Genomic DNA, 21,049 nt, shown 5'->3' with positions numbered 1-21,049 from the left:
TGAACTTGAGGTAAGAGTGTTTGAATTGTGGACATCTTGCTCTTGGGTAATTTGATGGGTTGTCTCAGGCACAATGAGTATTAATTGAAAGCATATGTCTTAGATCTCTAAAATGCTACTACTAGGCATGCATCTTTCTGTCAGTAACATTAAAGTCTGAAAGTTGGCTTGCTAAACTATTGAAAGAAAATTAAACTTTATTTTATGTGTTCTTTTGGTTGGGCTTATGTGTGAGAAAGGGCATAATACTCCATTTGAAAGCTGTTTCCCAGTTCTCTTGATTGGTGATGCAGGCATCTCCTTTGGTTTGTTGTAAAGTAATTGTCTAGGGCTCAAATTCTGCCTCTGCCAACAGTCTCATTGTTTATTTTTCTTAGTCATTGCCAAATGGAATTGGTTGTGCCCCCAAACCATTTTTACAATTAAAGATTGTTTTTGAAGACCATGGAGAAGTTGGCTATGTTGTCTCAGTTAACTTACATAAAAAGCAAAATGTTTTGTTTTCCAAAGCATTTCTAGATATTTGTTAGTTTTTCCTATGTAAATCAAGAGTTGCCTGTTTCTCTGTGATTTCACTTGTATCTTTAAAAAAAAATGCTATTCATTATATTCATGTACATGAAATAGTCATATTATGCTTAGTCCACTTCTTAATTGTTAGTCACCAAACTGTAAAAAATACTGTTCTAGGGGACATTCCCTTTAACAATAGCTCCACTTGCTCCTTGGCCACAAAGACCTTCGGACAAGGTGAATGGAGTTTGTATTTTCCTCTGGTTGCTGCCCCAGCAAAGGTTGATGTGATGTTTCATTTATGTTTTAACCGTGCCTAGAATTTTAAAACTTCCGGAGTGCAGGAAAACAGAATAACATAGTTCTGTGCACTGTTTTGAGTCCATTTATGCCAATGGTAAATGCTTAGCCTTGGTAATAAAATATTTATACGGTGCATAAAAGCTTTCTTTGATTTTTCATTGCCCAGAAAATAAATAATATAGAAGGAAAAGTTGAAGAACATAAGAGAATACTTAATCTGATATGTAGTTTTAACCTCACATAATAGTCGTAGTTGGGTTTTTGCTGGTTTTCATTCAGATTTGGTGGCATATGCCTGGAGGTGGTAGATCATGTAAATGCACTGTAACCAAGAAAGAGGAGACCTTCCCCTGGGAAGGAGAAACAGGGCACCAAGCAACGGGGTTTGGAGTCCGGCTCCGCCCTGCTACTGTGTCTGTAGGCAAGTTAGCATCTCTGGGCCCTGTTTTTATCTCCAAGATAAGGGAACTGGACTCACTGACCTTAAAGCCTTTCTGGGCTTAAAAATTTGATATAAATGCACAAGTATCAAGTAACAGGGCAGGCCTGCCAAATCATTTTTTGGTCCTTGGTGATGATTTTATGTTGGTATCCATTTTCCCTCCTCTGAACAAATGAGTGTGATAGGCTGCTTGGCTCGCCTTCTTATCATCCATTAAATTTACTGCCAAGTGATATTATTTAGCTAGTTGACATATTTCTTCTGAATGTTCTGTTTTCCAGAATTGATATTTTCTGGGGTTTTTTTTTTGAGATCTTAAGAGCCACTCTGTTGTATGAGAGCAAGGTTAATCTTAATTATTAATAAGAACTCAGGTTTATGTATATATTCTAACAGTTAAAAACATTTTAAGTAAACAATGCATGATTATCAAGAGTCTTGATTAGCAAGTAGCTCTGCATATTCAGTGCTGGAACAGTTCTCAAAAGCCTGGTACCTTTTCATTTGTGTTATGAAAAAGCATTTATTAGTAAGTTCATATGTATGTAAAGCTGAGTCATTTAAAAATCTATGTAAATGTAAACAGTCTTACTATAGTTTACAATCTAAAATAATCAACATTGACTTTAATACTCAAAGATCATATAAAATTGATAATATAAAATCAACTTATTTTTCTTATGAGTGAATGACATGGACTGTATTTTTCCTGAATTAAGCTAAATCTAAATATATAAATCGCCCAATTTTGTTTAATCTCTAAGGTTAGTCAAAACATTATGCTGACTTTTATACAGGATAATAAAAATTGAAAAGAAATTTAGAGTTCGTTTTGTCTAGATTGCCTACCAGTTTGGAATTTCTTTGACTGCCTCCCTGGTACTTGACTGATAAATCAGTCTCTGCTTCAGGAGTTTTGGAGATTTCAGGTACTCAAGAGACGACAGTACATACTTTTCTTAGCCCTTAGCTCTTGAACACTTTGCTTGGCCTTATCAGATACCACCTCCACTAGACTGGACTCTACCTTCTTTATCTTTTCCCAGCACATAGCTGGATCATAATAGGTTCTTACTCATTTATTTAATAAACATTACTTAGTTACTATGTCTCAGGCTCTGTGTTCAGCACTGGGAGTACAGCAGTGAACAAACAAAATAGACATGATATATTTTTACGGAGACTATAATCAGTTGGCTAAGATAGACATTGAATAAATTTTAAGAAGTATGATGTTATAAAGGAGAGGTACAGGGGTCTACTGTGTGACCATGTAATGGGTAATCTTGCTTAGTTTAGAAAGATTTCTAGAAGATTACATTTAAACTAAACTCTGACAAATGATATGTTAGTGGCTGGTCAAGCCACTATTATGAGAATTTAAGTCTTGATCTGTAATTTATTTACACATTATCGGGTACCTGTATTGTGCCAGGTGCTGAGGTAGGTGTTGGGAAAAACATAATATGGCTTGTGCCCTTAAGTCTTGCAGGCAGACATCTAAACAAAGAATTAAAGTTTGGGGGGTGTTATAGTGCAGAGGCTGGGGTGATTAAAACCTCCACGTAGAAGAGTTGAGGTGGAAAGGAAGGCCTCTCTTTGGATGTTCTGAAGCTGCTACCTAGAACATTAGGAATGCCACTCCCAAAATAGCAAAAGCTACTCGGAGTTACAGTTTGAGCCTTGGGGACTGAGGGATCAGGGAGGTTTCCTGGAGGTTGGAATGATTCTCATGATTTTGGAATTCAACACTGGGCCATTAATTTCTAATTTTTTCTCCTCATTTCTGTTTTCTCTAAAAGTGTTGAATGACAGTTGAGATATATGTTTTGGAACAATCTTATAATAGTTAGGATGCTTTTAATTTCATGGAACAGAAAAATACCAACTCAATTGGCTTAAAAAATGAGGGACTTTTATCACATGAATCTTGAAGTAGGATGTTCCAGGTTGGTTAATTCAGTACAAGGATGCATCTTTCTTTCATTCTGCTCTGCTCGCTTAAGCGTATCTGTCTCATTCTTGGGTCAGCTTCCTTCAAGGTCATCAAATGGCAGAAGAAACTGGAGGTGAGGGGTTGACACATGCTCATTATATCTAGGGGTGGAGAAGGTACTATTTCTTCTCATGTGTCTATTTTTTCAGTGAGGAAAACTTTTCTTCAACGTCCTTTGGCACACTATACCCTCTTGGCTTACTGACCAAAATCATATTATATTTCATGCTTAAACCAATCACTGGGAAGGCTTAAGACCAATCTGGGCCTGGTGCCATCTCTGAAGTACATGGCCTTGGGGCTGAGGATAAGTGACAGAATTGCATTGGGCTGGGGAGAAGAGCGATGTGCATGGCTGCTACAAACATATTAAGGTGAATGGAGTATAACCTGTATCAGAGCTACTGAAAGCAATACTGGCAGCATTTGCTTATTACAAACGCATATTCTTCCACTCTAGAATCCCAGAGTTTCTGACTAGGACCTCTGGGAGCTTGCCCAGGAATCTGTGTTTTAACAAGTCCTCTAGGTGGTTTGTATGCACTTTAAAGTTTTAGAAGCACTATTGAGATGTCATGGATAGAGTAGGAAATTGCAGCCTTTAGGTATTCTGCTTTAGCACTTTCATTAGCTTTGGCTACTCAAAAAGGTACTTCACCTTGGCTTTTAAGACTTGCCTGGCCAAGGAGTTTGTATTTATTTCCCGTCAAAGGAAAATCCCATCAAATGTGGAAGAGAAGTGATATGATTAGGGCTGCAGTTTAGGGACCAATCCATTCTGCTTAGTACCACCAGATCAGAGTGACAGATGGGCAGACTAGTTAGAAAGCTGTTGTCATCAGGAAAGTGACCAGGAGGGTGAAAATGAGAGAGAAATTAAGGTGGCAGCAACAGGAATGGAAAGCAATGAATGGAATTGTGATTCAGTTAAGAAGTATGGTATTGGATTAGACATACGGGGAGGGGAAAGGAGGAAAGAGCCAACTGTAATTGTGGTATTTCCAAGGTCGCCTTGGGGTGACTAGGAGAATGTTAATGCCATGGGGAGCGGGAGGCCAGGGAGATGAAGTTAGTTTAGATGATTTGGGCATGTTGAGTTTTAGCTACCCAGCTGAGTGTCCAGTTGCAAAAGGTCTTGGAAAGCTGTAGGGAATGTGAGCCTGGAGCTCAGGAAAAAAGATCAGGATGAGAGACATGTATTTGGGAGTTGTCAGTAAGGAGACTGGTAAGGGAATGACTGATGAGAAAAGTGGTTTGGGTACAGAAACTTAGGAAACCCAGGGAGTAAGAGAAGAAAGAAGAGCTAGTTATGGAAACTGAGGCTTGGTCCAAAGAAGAAAAGCTTTTCTAGGAAGAATATTCACAAATAACTGAGTTTAAATTACTGCAGTGAGAGCCCGGAAGAGGATGGTTAGCTTTAATTGGTCACAAAACTAGTCAGTATATGTCCTCAACTTTATTGAGGGTTATTTCCAGTTGTTATTACATTCTTGGAGTTTTATACTTATTTGGGTCATAAGTCATTTCTTGGTTTAAAACAGCTTAAGCGAGCTCTCCACTTCTCTGGCTTTGGGTACCTCTCGGTGTGGGTTGAGGTTGATCAGATCTGAGTGGTGGGAGGTGGCCTGGGGAGGGCTCCTCAGCCTCTTTGTTGCTCTCTGTGTTCTTTCTGCAGCCTTTCTATGACCTGTACTTTGTGAAGCTAGCTTTCTATTTTAGAATGTGATGTTGTTTTGTTTGTGCCAGTATCAGGAGGTCAAGGAAGGGTATTATATATGCTTCCTAGTGGCTGAAATGGATGAAACGAAATACCTGAATTAAGAAATGAAAACAATCACTTGTTAGATTGAATGTCTCCTACCTCTTTTTGTTTTTTTTTTTTTTTTTGAGGAAGATTAGCCCTGAGCCAACATCTGCTGCCAATCCTCCTCTTTTTGCTGAGGAAGACTGGCCCTGAGCTAACATCCGTGCCCATCTTCCTCTACTTTCTATGTGGGACGCCTATTACAGCATGGCTTGCCAAGTGGTGTCATGTCTGCACCTGGGATCTGAACCAGTGAACTGCAGGCCACTGAAGTGGAACGTGCGAACTTAACTGCTGCGCCACTGGGCCGGCCCCGTCCTACCTCTTAATTGTATTGCTTTCCTCCTTTTTTTTTTTTTTGGCTCCAGTTGGATAGGAAAGTCCACGATGTTGAAATTTTAGTTCTTGTGAACAAGGAAGAATTAGGAAATTGAGGTGGGGGAAAACTTCTAAAAAAACGGTTACTGCCTGTTCTATCTCCAATTTTCTAAATTATAATTGTCAACCAAGGCAATTGCAGTAAGCCCAGTTTTATGTGATGGAAAGTTTCCTGTCTGTTCTATTGGGTATAAGAAGACATTCTGATAGAAATATTTTTGGAGGAGAGTGTTATTTAGGGATTTTGTGCCAAGGATTAAAGAGAGCCAGAGTAGGAGGAAAAATTGAGCAGGATATTTCCACCTCCCTGAGGTAGGATGAGGCTCAGAATAAACTAGCTTTGCTTCTGAGCTCTAACGTTAGCCTGCTCTGTGACCTTAGATAAGTCATTTAGCTATTTCACCCTCAGTGTCCTCATCTGTAAAATGTTGAGGGTAGATTAAATGCTGCCTTTCATCTCCAAAAATGTTTTGATTTATGACTGAGGTAATGAAATGTTTGATTTCTAATCCACTCTCTGTCTAAAGTCCAAGAGGATCAATTCGCTGTTGCTAGGAATTGAGGACAGACAAAACATTTTAGGAGGTTAGAAATCTTGCATTATTCAGGGGATTCTTTAATTGACCTTCCATTAGAAACACAGCTGTCATTGCCTGAAGTGTAACCTGAGAGTGTTAAGTCCAAGAAAGCTTAGAAGGTCTGTACTTCTTCTCCTAGCAGAAATTCCAGACTTTACTTAAATTCAAGGTGCATAAGGAAGTCACTGCAAAGGATTATGGTCTCTAGCTCTGTGCCTCCTGGTCTGTGCCAGGTGCTTAAGACAGACACTCTTCTTGATTAGGCACACTTCCTTATTCTTGAATATTCTTTATTCCTTAAAATACCCTTCTTTATGCTTTAATCACTGAAAAACAGAACTTCATAGTAACACTTTGCCCAGGGGAAGGGGAAGGAAACAGCAGTGGAATGGGATGAAAGAGGTGATAGGCTTGTTGTAACGTTCTTTTGTTGTGTAAGCTGTTCATATTTGTAGAGGGGGTAGAAGGCATACAAATTGTTCTTTGTTTGTATTAGGTGCTATATCAAACAAACGAGAGGGGGTGGCCAGCCCAGTGGTGTAGTGGTTAAGTTTGCGCATTCCACTTCAGCATCCCGGGGTTCCTGGGTTGGATCCCAGGCACAGACCTCCACACCGCTCATCAAGCCATGCTGTGGTGGCATCCCATATACAAAATAGAGGGAGATTGGCACAGATGTTAGCTCAGGGACAATCTTCCTCAAGCAGAAAGAAGAAGATTGGCAACAGATGTTAGCTCAGGGCCAATCTTCCTCACCAAAAAAAAAAAAAAAAAAGTCAAACAAACAGGAGGAATAAAGGTTAGGGATATTTGTCACAACTCAAGTTTGAATCTGTGTCTGGGTTTTCTTGATTCTGTCTGAAGGTTGGACCTGCTGCAGCTGGCAGAGATCATGTGTAGTGTTAAAAGTGAGTCTTTTAGTCAGCCTTTCTTAGCTTGGCTGGGTAGGAAGGATAGTAACTTGGGTTCTGTGCATTTTGGCCTTAGATCATGTACGTTGATAGACTATTGTTCTGCAGAAGGAGTCTCTAAAGTTTGGTGGTTTTCTTGTTTTTTTTTTTTTTTTTTACTATTTTCTTGTAGGCAAATCTCAAACAGCTACTATAGTTATTTTTAAACTTTGCAGTTCCCTTTAGTTTTATCTCATTTTGGCATGTGCCCAGAATATAAGTAAGTTAAATGTTTCCATTACTGTGTTTTAGGAATGTGACTGCGAATGCTGACCTTTAGGATCTAACTTCAACAACAAAGCAGCAGGTCTTTAGATGTCTTTGAGTCTAACAAAAGAAACTTATTTTAAAAAACATTATGTAGTTACTTCTTAGTCTGTTTTGATTGATTGATTGATTTGACACAGAATCAAACAGTTCATGTGTTCTTTAATTTAGAGATTTTATATTTAGTAGATTTGTTTCCAGATTATTTCCTAAACATTAATATGGGAGTTGGCTTAAAGACTAGGGGAGAGACATCCCAGGTGTACATGGTGGGGCGGCAGGGTGGGGGACCTAACCTGTGACAAATTTTAAATTACAAAAAAGTCAGCCAACAATGAAGAAGAGTGGTTGATGTCACATTAACTCTAGTTTAAAATGTTCTCCAGGAGTTTTTAAAAATTATCTGTCATAGTTATGCATACATGCTCATCCATTGTCATGGGTTTTTACAGTATAATCAAATTTGCTACTTATTAGTCAAAACATATCTTTAAGTTGTTTATGGAACACACATGTGTGTTTCTTAGCTCACAAATAAGTTATTTATGAACCACAGTTTGAGTCACATAGTGACAGTAGTATTACTGGAGTCCATAAACTTAGTTATGTTGTCGTTTATGCCTGTAAAAAGAGCACAGTTAGAAGATGGCTATTTTGGGATTAGGTTGTGTGCTCTCACCACATTTCCTTGTTTTTATCTTTTTCTCTTGGATTTTAATATGATTGAAAGTGTGTATAAAAAGATTTTTGAGGAGCTATGTTAAATACCTCACTTGTTAACATTTTTAGATATTTGGGAGAGGGAGAGGCTATCTACATTAAATAAATTGCCTTAGGAGTTACACAATGTACTAATTTCTGCTCTCAAAAGCATCTTAAAAATATTGATTATGTTGGCTGTAATTCTGTCTGTATAAATGTTTCCTTTTGCCCATAGAACAAATGAAGGAATTTGGTCTTTTTAGCTTTATTGAAGTTAAATAAACTTCAGTAATAAACACTTTATTGGAGTGTTTTTAGCTTTATTGAAATATGATTCTGCTAAATTAACTCACGTTTGTCGAGCTAATTATCAAACAAAATGTTTGAACATAAGCTTCAAAAATACATTTATAAAATAAGATTGAGTTAGGTGTTGAGGATAAAGGGGGAGGTGAGTAATAACCTGATTGTCCCTTATTTTATGAGAAGTAGACAGGCTGATTACTGGCTTAGATGGTTAAATGTGTAAACCAATCTATGTTGGCATTTTTATCCCCAGGTACTTGGACCTGGGATGTTTTCTTTTTCTGTATTTTTCTATTTTTGTTTGTTTTCATCTAACAGGCATTTCTGTCACCTTTACTGAGATCTGTCTGTCATAGAGATGCCCAGCTATGCCAAAAGCTGTGTTAGTCTTGTCTGACACAGATGAGCACTGAAAAGCCTTGGCTGAAATTGGGGTCCACAAGTGGGGAGGCAGCCCTGTGCCCTTCTCCTTTTAAAGTGAAAAAATTTGATGCCAGGGGAGTAGAGGCACCTTGGAATTGCCTCTCTTAAGGAGTTCTTCTTTAATAAGGAATATGAAACTGGAGTGGCTCTTCTTCTAAAATGGAAAGGATTTCTTAAATTTTTCATCTAGCCTGGAGGAGGGAAGAGTCTTCTGCTTCTGTGAAATTGCCATACCCCTTCAGCACATGCCCTTATTAACATTATTCTAGTTTGCTCACTGTTCTCCAGCTTTGATGGTTAGAAGGGAAACATGAGAAGGAACTGGATAATCTTCAAATGAAGATTAATCTTTTTACTTCTACCTGACTCATCCTCCCAAAAGTGTTTAATTAGTTTTCAGATACACTAGTAAAGCATATTGACATACCAAATAGTCAAATTTGAACCCATATGATTATAGAGTCCTAACTAGTTGACGCTACTGAAATCCTGCGAGAGGATATGGGACCATAGGATTGAGCCCTTTTCCTTTGCTGGACCACCAGAGATAAATCAGTTGTAGTTTACCTGCTGTTTGAATGGCTGTCTGATTTTTCAGTCGATGGTTTTATATTTTTGTTTTAAGATCTTAGCAAAGCAATGTCTCAAGATGGTGCTTCTCAGTTCCAAGAAGTCATTCGACAAGAGCTAGAATTTTCTGTGAAGAAGGAACTAGAAAAAATACTTACCACAGCACCATCACATGAGTTTGAGGTAAGGACTCTACAATGCTTTTGCTTTCATCCATCTGCATACTGAATTGCTCTTGCTGATCATCCAGCTTAAAATAAGCATGAGATGTAATGGTGGCATTAAAAAAAATTAGGATTGCTGAACAATTAAGGCTTTTCAATATTTGGCCATTGTAAAACCGTTGTCTTTTTTTTTTTTTTAATTCTAGGAAGTTTCTAAAGTCCAAAAGAATGAGAACAAAATTACACTTTATTTATTCTGTGTTTTGGTATCTTCAGCTGGAGAAATGGATACCAACGTTCAGTTAGAACTGTGAAAAATTAGCTTATCAAACATATGTCCTGCATGCCTTTTCAGAGAGCCAATTCTAATAGAACCGTGCTACTTTGTCAGCTGAATAGAGGGGTCCCAGAATAGGCAGTTGTTTACTTTTTGTTTATAAATCTATAGATTATCCTTTTCATTTTCAAATTTCAATTTGTACTTCATGTTTTGAGGTTAGCTGTGTTTTATTCCTTTTCTTTTGGTGAAGATTAATTTTCACTTTAAAAGAGTAGAGAAAGATATTGGTGAATGTATGTGGAGAACCAATTGGAATTCCCAGGGACCAAATGGTGTTCAGATTACATGATACTGGTGGGAGATGGGAAAGATTATTTGCTTTTATTCCTGTTAGTTTCAGATACACTAGTAAAGCATAAAGATATACCAAATAGTCAAATTTGAGCCCACATGATTATATAGTCCTAACTAGTTGACATTACTGAAATCCTGCGAGAGGATGATAGGACCATAGGATTCTAAGTGTGATTCCTATTAGCTTTTCTTCCTCTTTAGTTTTAAATTGGGGTATAAAAAAGGCTCTGCTCTACTCCATGTTCTAATAGCATAAGAATTTCATTGAAAGGTATTTTAAATGTATAATATGTGTCTGTTTTTATTAAATATTAAGCATTCTGCTAGTTGTAACAATGACTTCTATTTTCATAGCACACTAAAAAAGACCTTGATGGATTTCGGAAACTATTTCATAGATTTTTGCAAGAAAAGGGACCTTCAGTGGATTGGGGGAAAATCCAGAGACCTCCAGAAGATTCGGTAAGTTTTAGATAAAATGTAAGAAAACTGAAGATAATTTAGGTCATTGGTTTAACTTTGGGGTGGAATAGTATAGGGGGCCTGTAACAACCATCACTTCAGACACAGACAGGAATTGCTTTGCATTGTCTGTCCCCTCTGCTGACACTACAGAGATAGCCTGCTACCACTTTTCCTTCTGTTAGACCCATCTTTCCAGTTCTACAGAGGATTTAATGAAAGTTTAATCTCCCTTTAAAAGTACCTCATAACTTAACATCTCTGAATATGAGGCATTTCTTTTGCAAAGTACCAAACACACAGTAAGAGCCTCATTTATGTATTTTTTTTCCTTCTCTTTCCCAAACCACCTGATTGCTCATTGCCTGTAGAGTCCTATACAGGTTGCTAGGTCAGCTACTTAAAGCTCTCCCTATGCTTTCAGCCCATCTTTATAGCTGTATTTCTCCTACCTATCTTATGTGAACCAGCCCAGCACGCTCTTCACACACGTGGTATTTTCTTGATTCTTTGACTTCCGCTGTTTATGTTGTCTCCTTGGAATACTATGGTGTCTCCACCTATCAAAATCCTGCTCATTCTTCGAGGCTCTGTCCAAATGTCTTCACCTCTGTCATCAGCCCCTAACAGAAAGCTGCACAGAAGCAGTATGGTGCAGTAGTATGAGAGGTTCAAATCCCAGCTCTGCTGCTTACGAGCTTTGTGCAAAATTAGAGTAATACCAGATGCTGCTTTATGTATTTCATGGGGATGTTATGAAGCTTTTTTAAGAAACCTATGTGGAAATATGTTAAAGCGTAAAGCATTTTACAAATGTGGTGCTCAGCTGGCCTAAGTACTAGTTGTTTGTATTCATGTTTTGTCTTATACTAGTCTTTGAGGCCAGAGGCCCTGTGTCCTGAGCAAATGTTTTTTGAATGGATGATCTAGATGAAGTGGTTGTCTAAGGAGTAGGTTTTGTTAACATACTGACCTTTCTTCCCTTTCCTGTTAGCAATTTTGACCTCCCTTCTTGTAGCACTTTTCACTGCAGGTAGAAGAGACTTGATAGAGTGGGATAATTGTATGTAAATAGTTTCTCTCTTATGTGTCTGTAATCTTAGATAATCTAATATTGGTTTTAAAATAGGGCTGTTTAGAGAAGGGATTTAGCAAACTACTGCCTGACGGCTGCTCCAGTGCCTGTGTTAAGTTTTATTGGAATGTAACTATACGCGTTCATTTATATACCATCTATGGTGGCTTACGCCAATGGAATCTCTTATTTTTTCCTAATGAGAAAATCTTAAATATAATTCCTAGTTAGGATTACTTTTGTTCCTATATGTGAAAAAGATATTTAAGTTCTTAAACTTTTTAAAAGGAGAAATTACATGCTCATTGTAAAAAAGAAAAAAAAAATCTCGCCTATGCATTCCCCTTGAGGAGTCTCTCATTTCTGATGTTGAAGTTAAAATTCTCTTGTCTGTAATGCTTGCCAGTTACAGTGTGTATACTTTTTTTAGGGTCTACTTTTTTAGTCTTTGATTTCCTTGGCCCTAGTGAAGGTATTGTGATTTATTTTTCTGCTTCTAAGTGGTAGAATTAAATAATATTTTTTCTTGTAAAAGTAGTAAGAGAATTCTTCTGGATAGGTATATAGTTTGAAAAAGGAGCTGGTGATAAATTCAGTCAGATTTAAAAAAATGTTTGGGAGCAGGCCTAAAATTACAATAAAAAATTTAGACATTACGTATTTACCCCCTTTAAATACTTATAATTTTTGCCTAGGAATTTATTCCTAATGGAAATAACCTCACTTTTCTGATTAATGATGTACTTGGATATAAAGGTGTGGTTTTCTTACTTCTTACTTCTTGCTTGCACACCTAAGAAATTTTTGTTTTCTCCTACACAAACTTAACCTTTTGATAATAGAGACTATCTTGAAGGAAGACACACAGACTTGAAACTTTCAGTGTATTTTAAGATTCAAGATTCTGCTTTGCCAGTGGAGAAACCTGCCTTTGTGTGTTTTGAGAGAAGATTATGATATATAGTATAGTTTCTTGGAGTGGGACTTGAAGGGTGGGGAAGGGAGGGAGTAGAGGGATCAGAACCACCTGGGGATTTTTCCGATTTGGTACGCCCATCCCCAAAAAGGTCCTGACAAGTCCTTTCAGGAGGCTGTGCCCCTGTGGGGAGCCGTAGTTACTGATCAGAATGCAGCATTAATACTGAAAAAAGAATAGAAATAGAAAATAGAATTCTGGATGTAATATGATTGTGTGAAGTCTTTTTCTGTTTATAAAAGTGTAAGTCTTCATTAAAAATATGTCTTTATTTTGAAGCCTAGATTTTGAGCATCTTTAAAAAAATGCGCTTGTAATACCATATGCCCTTAATGTTGAAGATTTTGGAATGCAGAGGCAAAAAATGTCTGCTCTTTTATGTCATGAGCTTCCTGCAGGCACAAATGTCTTATACTTTGTTAACAGCTTTTGCAAATAGTTCTGAGAATACAAATCATGGGTTAATGTTGTTTCCCCTTGCTTCCCCTACATTCCTCCAGGTCTCCTTCCCAAGTCGGATTTTCTCTCTCTATGCTTAATAGAGATTATATAGAGATCAGTTTTCCTTTCAAAACATAACTTTCTTTAGTGAAGATGGTTTTTTCCTTTTTAATGCAGGTAATATTTTATCCTCCTAACCAGAAAGAAATTATTTTGGGAGAATAACCATTTAGAGTGACATTTCTCAAGTAGGCTTTGCATTAAAGGTGTGCACATAAACATTGTCCTAAGAGAGGATTTATATTTTTGTATAGGAGTTGGCAAATTTTGTTTTGTAAATAAAGTTTTATCCGAACACAACCACACTCATTTACATATTGCCTATAGCTGTTACAATGCTGTAATGCTACAATGGCAGAGTTGAATAGTTGCAATGGAGACCATACAGCCTGAAAAACCTGAAATATTTCCTTTCTGGCCCTTTATGAAAAAAATTTGCTGACCCCATTTTAGTGTATTTATTTTCAGAAGATCTTCAGTAGTTTCTTTTTACTTCTTTGGCCCCTGGAAAAGTGACCTCAAATGCATCTTTCAATTCAGATGATCACTTTTAGGTAAAAATATTTTTTCATAAGCATTAGATTGAAGGCCATACTTACAGATAGGCATTGAAATTGTATGTTGTCAAGTTTTACTGACTCACTCTTGCCTACTGTGGTGAATACTTCATTTTAGCTCTGTCAGTGAGCACATAGATGTTTTTCAAAAAGCCCACTGAGTCCATATTTTATTGAATTATGGCTAAGAAGAACGCAATTTATGGAGTTATGACATGGATAATACTCTGCCGCAATTTTGTGAATGTTAACTAAATGAATGTTATAATCAAGATTATCTTGATATTTAGCTACATAAATAAAAGAAAGTTTTAAAAAATGTATTACGGTTAATGTTTAGACTAGAGCAAGGAAAGACCAGTCAGCATGTACAGCTTCCTTTGACCACTTCCTTGTTTTTCTAGAGAGGCTGTTCCTGGCCAAGTTTAATGTTTGAACATGTTGGAGATGGAGAGGGATGGGATATAGATAAAAGAGGCGAGGAGGTACAGAGCCTGCTCAAGATGGTACTGAGGCTGACAGGTTCTTTTGAACCCTAACTTAAAACTTACCGCCTGGCTGGCAATGACTATGGTAATAATAAAGTACATTCTCGTTTATGTGAAAAATGTTCTGTAAAGAAGGCTTTTTCCTTTAGATTGAACAGAATGTCCCTGGTTGATTTATGATTGTCATTGTTCTTGTTTTAAAGTCCTCAAAAGGGTGAGGGTGTATTTGTGAATGGGGAGGAGTTATATAGGGTCAACTCTTTTTTTGATTGTGACAGAGAATTGGCATGAAGAATATCCTGCCAAGGTGGTATTTAGCTTCAACAGATGTTTTTGTTTTGCTCCATCAAATAACTGAGAGCTTTTCTTACTGTTAGTCTATCAGTACAAAAACATTAAAATGTATATGTTTAAATGATGTGGCATTCTGAGAAAGTTACAGTGTACGTATACAGGGTAAAAATATAAAGTTTTTTGGGGGGAAGACGAATGATAGTATATTGTGCAGCTAATGTTTGCACATCTTTTTGAAAAACTTACTGGAAGGTAGTTTGGCCAAGGATCTGACATGATGTGACACAGGACACTTTGCTTTGAGCATGGTGAAGATTTCCCAAAGACAGTCAGCTAATGGTAAAGCCATTAGAGACTTGTTTTGTGTGTGTGTAAAGATAAAATGAGATCCTGAATGTAAAAGTATTCCGCAAAAAGGAAATAGTGGCATTTAAGGAAATGGCCTTGAGGACATGGCTGGATACAAAAGAGTCTCATCTTTTCCTTGATGTAGAGTTTTAAAATTGTAATATATAGAATTACCAGTCTAAGCAAATATAATAATTTAGAAAATATTGCCAAAGCTGTAATTCCCTACCTTTTGATTCCACAATGAATTGAACAGTCTTTAATTTTCCCCAGGACTACTTTCCTTCACATGCCTTTATATACAGGACCTTTATTTTAGGAAGGGGACATGACTGAAGAGGCTGGCCATGAGTCTGTGATTCTTAATTCCAGTCTGGTTACTTGATTATTTTACTTTATAAATAGTAATGGTAAATATGTGACCTCTTTAATATCAGTTCCGTGATTAACTTTGAGAGACTCCAGGTAATGTTGTTGGACCAGGGTCTCTAACCACTGCCTTTGTCTAAAGTAGGGGACAGTCCAGTCCTCAAAGCTGAGCTCCTTGGGAAAATCACAACATGGCTATAGGTGATAGTACCACTCTTTGAACATTGCCATTCCCCTCTCCAACCCCGTCTCACACACACAGGAGTCTTTTTGGACCTTGGCTCATGTCTTACAAGGCCTAATACAGATCATTTTAATCTTACATTCTCCAAGTGTAGCTTTTATGTGGGCATTTTGCATTTTATAATCTGATGAGCAGAGTATATCTATGAGGTTCTCCTATCCCACGTCTTCATCTGTGGTACAACTGTGAGGGAATTTCCATTACCTTTATTTAATGCAGGGTAACCCTGAACCTATAAGATTGATATTAGGAGAATTTTTATATAAAACAAGATGAGTGGCCCATGCCTGCCTCCAATCCTTTCTGCACTGTAATTCCCTGGGGATATTTTACTAATTCCTTTTCCTTATTCTAGACCAGTGCTTGTCCCATTATTGTATAGTGAAGATGAGACTGGCACGTTTATACCAGGCATCTAAAGCTGGGTGGTCTCTGCAGAGATTGTAGGCTCTTCATAGATTTCTCGAAATTATAGGTAAAACTGAGTATAAATATACATTTTTTCAGAGTAGGTGCCCTGGCTTTCATTAGATTCTCAAAGGAGCTCATGGCCTGTAAAGGTTAAGAGCTAGTGTCTTAGAATCCCATTCAAGAAACATTTATTAGGTGCCTCTTCTCTGCCAAGCACTGGCTGGATGCTGGGGCTACAAAAATAAGTCGTGGTCACTTTTCAGCATTTTGGCCTCAAGTTTGTGGAGGAAGTGGATCCAGAAACAGCTAACTATAGAGCAGTGTGATATGCAGTCCGCAGAGTGCTATGGAAACATCTAACTGGCATAGGGGCTCAGGAAAGACTTCCTGGCATTAAGGTAGACTCCTAGAGTAACCTTAAGGCAAGGCTTCTCAGAGGATGGGAGGGAAATCAAAGAGAATAAAAGCTTTGTCACTAGGAGTCTAGAAATAATAGGCTTAGAGCATGTAGCTTGTTCTCGAGCATATGGTGGATGTGTCTGCTTCTCCTTATCTGGAGCCAGAAGAAAGGCCCTGAGAGAGCCAGATGCTAAGTCTTTTTACCTGCCATTGCAGCCAGTGGAATACACTGGAGAGATGTCAGAAACCGCAATTTCCATTAAAGAGAGACACTAATGGTAGAAGATTGGAACAGTATTTAAAAACCATCCTTCGTTATATACCTCAAACAATTTTAGATTTTTCAACATTGTAAAACATCAACCGAAATAGTAAAAGATGTTTATTCTTGTTTTTGTTTTTTTAAATTGTGACAAACCTTAAAAGGTCAATCAGCATTTTAGCTGTTGGTAGCTTTTCTTTTGTTAACATCAGGTTTATTGAGGTGTAATTTACATACAGCAAAATTTAGCCTGTTTAGTGTACAATTTTATGAGTTCTGGCAAATGCATTCAGCCATGTAACTACCATTACAATCAAGATATAAAAGTTTTCCATCATCACCAACAGTGCCCTTGTGCATCTTTAAAATATGCTTCTTACACTCTTACTGGGCTCTGGTTCTCACTTTACCTCTTCCCTTAAATACACAAGCTAAGCAAATATGTATCTTTCTAAAATATTGCCTTTTCCTTCATTCAGACTTCTCCAAATGAAGAGGTCAGCCTAGCCTCCACTCTTAGTTTTATGTCATCTGACCTTTCTGCTAGCTTTTGTCCACCTCCCCACCTGCCCTTTAATCTTCCATAGAACTTTCTTTTTATAGCCTCTGCCGTTTTCCATCTTCCCGCCCATCATTTCTCCAGAGCTGTTCCAACCATGTGAATTATATAATTAAATTAACAATGTACTTTACACTGCTTTTATCACTGGCTGTTTAGTACCTCAGAATTTAAAGCTAGTACAGCATAGGACGATGTTAGAGGCTTCAGTTTTATTTTTTAGGGAATTCAGGATTATCATAGTTGTTATTTTTTTTCTTAAAGATTGGCCCCTGAGCTAACAACAACTGTTGCCAATCTACTTTTTTTTTTCTTCTCCCCAAAGCCCCCCAGTATATAGTTGTATATTCTAGTTGTGAGTGCCTCTGGTTGTGCTATGTGGGATGCTGCCTCAGCATGGCTTGATGAGCAGTGCCATGTCTGTGCCTGGGATCCCAAATGGTGAAACCCTGGACAGCTGAAGCAAAGTGCGTGAACTTAACCACTCGGCCATGGGGCCGGCCCCTATCATAGTTATTTTGAAGCATCTTTTGTACACAGTTAGACTAACAGGAGAGTTGGCTGATAGGGGAGATACAAAGTGATTTTAGTAAAGAGCTAGTCCTAGTCATATGAGCAAGCTGGCTTTTAGACCTCCCATCTCTTCTATTAGAACTCTTTTCCAACTTCCTGGCTCATCTACCTTTGTTCTTTCTAATCCATACTGAAGAGGAAAGTTCTTTGAAAACTGCTACCTTAGCTGATGAGGATATAGGCTAAAGGCCTCATGAGGTTGACTTATCTAGTTTCTAGTTTACAATCTAATGGAGGCATGGACAATAAAAGATATATAATGTAACATCAAGTAATGGTAAGTGACATGAAGAAAAAAAGGTAAAGTTACAGAGAATAAAGGAGTAGAGGTAATATTTTAGATAAGATAGGCAGAGACAGGACAGGCCTCTCTGAGTTAACATTGAGTAGAGACCTACAATCTATTTTATTCTTGGTCTCACTACACTTAACAAAGCTTGAGTATTAAAAAAATATTTTCCAGTTTAGATGAAAACTATTCTTAAATTTTTATGTAAATTTTAATTTGATTATTAGGTTGAAGTTTTTCATTGGCTATTTGTGTTAATTGTTGCTTGAAATATTTAATATAGAAATATCCTTTTGTTTGTAGTAATTGGTTATTGGACTTTGAATCACTATGATTCTTGCCTCTATATAACAAAAGGGCACAGTATTCAAGTTTGGCTCCCCAGAGAGGGCAACACAAGACTTAAGATGAAAATAAGTCACTTTTATGATTCTGCTCCTGGTAATAGTAGTTCTTGCTGAGATTTTTACTAAGGCTGACTTTAGTAACTAAGGTAGCAGGTTGTATTGAAGGATATTGGGCATGAGTTATTAGATTGGTGGTGATAAGTGTAATTATTTAAAGAACAGTATTGGTGCCAAGCTTTATGAGTTGTTCTTTCAAAGGACCGGTTTACTTACTCCTTCTTAGAAATTTCTGCCTTTGGACGTGTGAGGACTCAGTGTATGAATAGGACAGCTGATTCCCTCCACTGCTGGAAAAATTGCCCTCATGTTTTCCTGTCCATATGTTTACTTTAAAATAATGAATATTAATTTTTTAAAAACCTCAAAGATGTGGGAGCTAATATTAATAGCTGGCAAAATTGAAATATGTACTTGATTTGATAGTTTGCCTTTTATTCTTATAATTTATAAGTAGAAGAAGACAACAGAAGTTTCTTAGGTAAGGTGCTTTTTCAGGCTTTGCTTATGTTTATTATGTGATTGTTCCTTCTGTTTGTTGTCACAGAGGGATTGTTTTACAATTACTACACTAATATTATGACCTATAAAAATTATTTTTTATACAGAGCAAAGTTTTAGATTTAGATTTTCTTTATCAAATTTATACATAACGTATTGCTAATCCAATACTTTTTCCTTGAATTAAAATAATGGGTATTTGTAATCTTGTTTCTGGTTAATAATGAAAACACTTTTATTTTAAAATTAGTATTTAATAAGATAAGAAATAAGTTCCTTATCAAAAGTAGGACAAGAAATAACTTCCAGAGAATAGATTTCATTTATGAATAGGTCAGTTGTTCCATTTATTTATTTACTTATTTACTTAACAAATATGTGAGTGCCGCCAGTGACCCTAACACTTAATGAAGGGTGATGGATATGGTAGGGGGAGTACCATATGGCAGTTACTGCCCTCGTGGAGTTTACAGTCACGTAACAGATATGGAGCACTGAGCAGACAATTTGGAGACAGTATAATAATTGCTATGATAGAAGCTGGCTGTGCCAGATTCATTTCTGGGGGTATGAGGGTCACAAAAGTCTTCCAAAGGAAGTGATGTTTTTACTGTGGTCTTTGGACTCCTAGACAGAGCATACATGTATACCTGCACATATGCACCCACACAAAAGACTTTAAAATTTTTTTAAAAATTCTTTTAATTGTGGTGAAAAACATATAACATAAAATTTGCCATCTTAACCGTTTTTAAGTATACACTTCAGTAGTGTTAAATATATTCACATTATTGTACAACCGGTCTCTGGAATTTTTTCATTTTGCAAAACTGAAACGCTATACCCATTACGCAACTCCCCTTTCCCCATCCCCCCCATTCGTGGCAACCCCTGTTCTACTTTCTGTCTCTATGAATTTGATTACTCTAGATACCTCATATGAATGAAAAGACTTTTTTAATCTTAGGTTTTCGTTCTGTTGTTTGGAAAATTTCCTGAGTTCTACTAATTACACATCCTTGGTTTTGCTTTCCTGGACAAATATGAGAAGATAAAAAAGCCTAAGGGGTTGTTATATGGCAGTATTCTTGCCAGTGGAAGCATGAAGCCAACATAGCCTAAGGGACATCCTGTTCTGTCTGGCCATCCTGAGAAGTCGTCAGGTAGTAGGGAGACATTTTAGAAGAAGCATAGTTTGAAAAAGCAGAAATGTTATCAAAACTTGTATTTTTCTCACCTCAGAAGACTGTCTTAAACCAGGGTTTGGCAGACCTTTCCTGTAAAAAGCCAGATAGTAAATATTTTAGGCTTTGTAAGCTATGCAGTCTCTGTCATGATTACTTAACTCAGCAATCGTAGCAGAAAGCAGCCACAGACAATATGTAAACTAGTTAGAGTGGCTGTGTTCAATAACACTTCATGAAAACAGACGACAGTCCTGATTGTCCCACAGACTATAGTTTGTGGACCTGTCTTAAACTATCCTCAAGCTACACATGACTGGAGAGAGCTTTTGGGTGAAACCTCCACCTGGGAGATCATTGAGCTGCTTTGTGACTTGGAGCAGAGAGAAATTCAGTACCATATCTTTATCAAATTTGTGCCATTGTTTATAAGTTGTACCTTTTATGTACCACTAGAAAAGAAAAAAACAGTGCAACCAATTAATGGTAAGATCCCATTGGTTGTATGATGCATCCTGGTTTCAGAAATGTTAAAATGTGGAGTGTGGTGGAGAGTATACCTAATCAATGATGTAGTCATAACACCAACCAACATTTGTATTTTTCCTGTGGGCCACACACTTTGCTTAGCACTTTACATGCACTGTGTCATTTATCCTCATAATAAATCAATGAAGTAAATGAAAAAGGCTTAGCACAGGTAAATAATTTACCAAAATAAGCGGTAGAGTCTAAGATTCAAACCCAGGCAGCCTGGCATTAAAGCCTCTGCTCTCAGCTACTGTCCTACACTGCTTCATTCAGCTTTGGAGCAGTCTTTCTTGTCAAATGATGCCATTCATGCTGGAATTGATGTAATTCATTACAGTGATTTGAATCAGGTCATGGAGGAAACAGCAGCTACATCAATTCCTTTTAGCATGTCCTTGCAATTTCAGATATTTTTCAGGGCAGCCAACTCCTGGTTTTCATCCATTATATGCCTGCTGGTGTCCTCGAAGAAGAATTATTATTTATGAACCTCTTCTGGAAATGTTATTAAAATGATAAAGTTTCTAAGCCAAGTAAAACTTGTGCTGGAAGAGAAGTCTGGTGCTCTGTTCACAGATAGTATCTGTGCTGC

At 37.3% G+C, this 21,049-nt stretch overlaps 1 protein-coding gene across 6 annotated transcripts in view; it reads left to right on the top strand.

The window, feature by feature from the left end:
* The window catches only part of UGP2 (UDP-glucose pyrophosphorylase 2), a 48,637-nt gene that overhangs the window by 6,364 nt on the left and 21,224 nt on the right, over positions 1 to 21,049 (top strand). For all 6 annotated transcript variants that reach the window (XM_070512725.1, XM_070512724.1, XM_070512727.1 and 3 more), the window contains exons 2-3: positions 9,288 to 9,415; positions 10,385 to 10,492. In XM_070512725.1, coding sequence (XP_070368826.1) covers positions 9,302 to 9,415; positions 10,385 to 10,492 — 222 coding nt within the window. In that variant the 5' untranslated portion in view covers positions 9,288 to 9,301. The remainder of the gene's footprint in view (positions 1 to 9,287; positions 9,416 to 10,384; positions 10,493 to 21,049) is intronic.

This window comes from Equus asinus, chromosome 6, assembly GCF_041296235.1.
Source record: "Equus asinus isolate D_3611 breed Donkey chromosome 6, EquAss-T2T_v2, whole genome shotgun sequence".
NCBI lineage: Eukaryota > Metazoa > Chordata > Mammalia > Perissodactyla > Equidae > Equus > Equus asinus.
The sequence above is the reverse complement of the archived record's forward strand: the minus strand, read 5'-3'. Positions and strand labels throughout refer to the sequence as shown.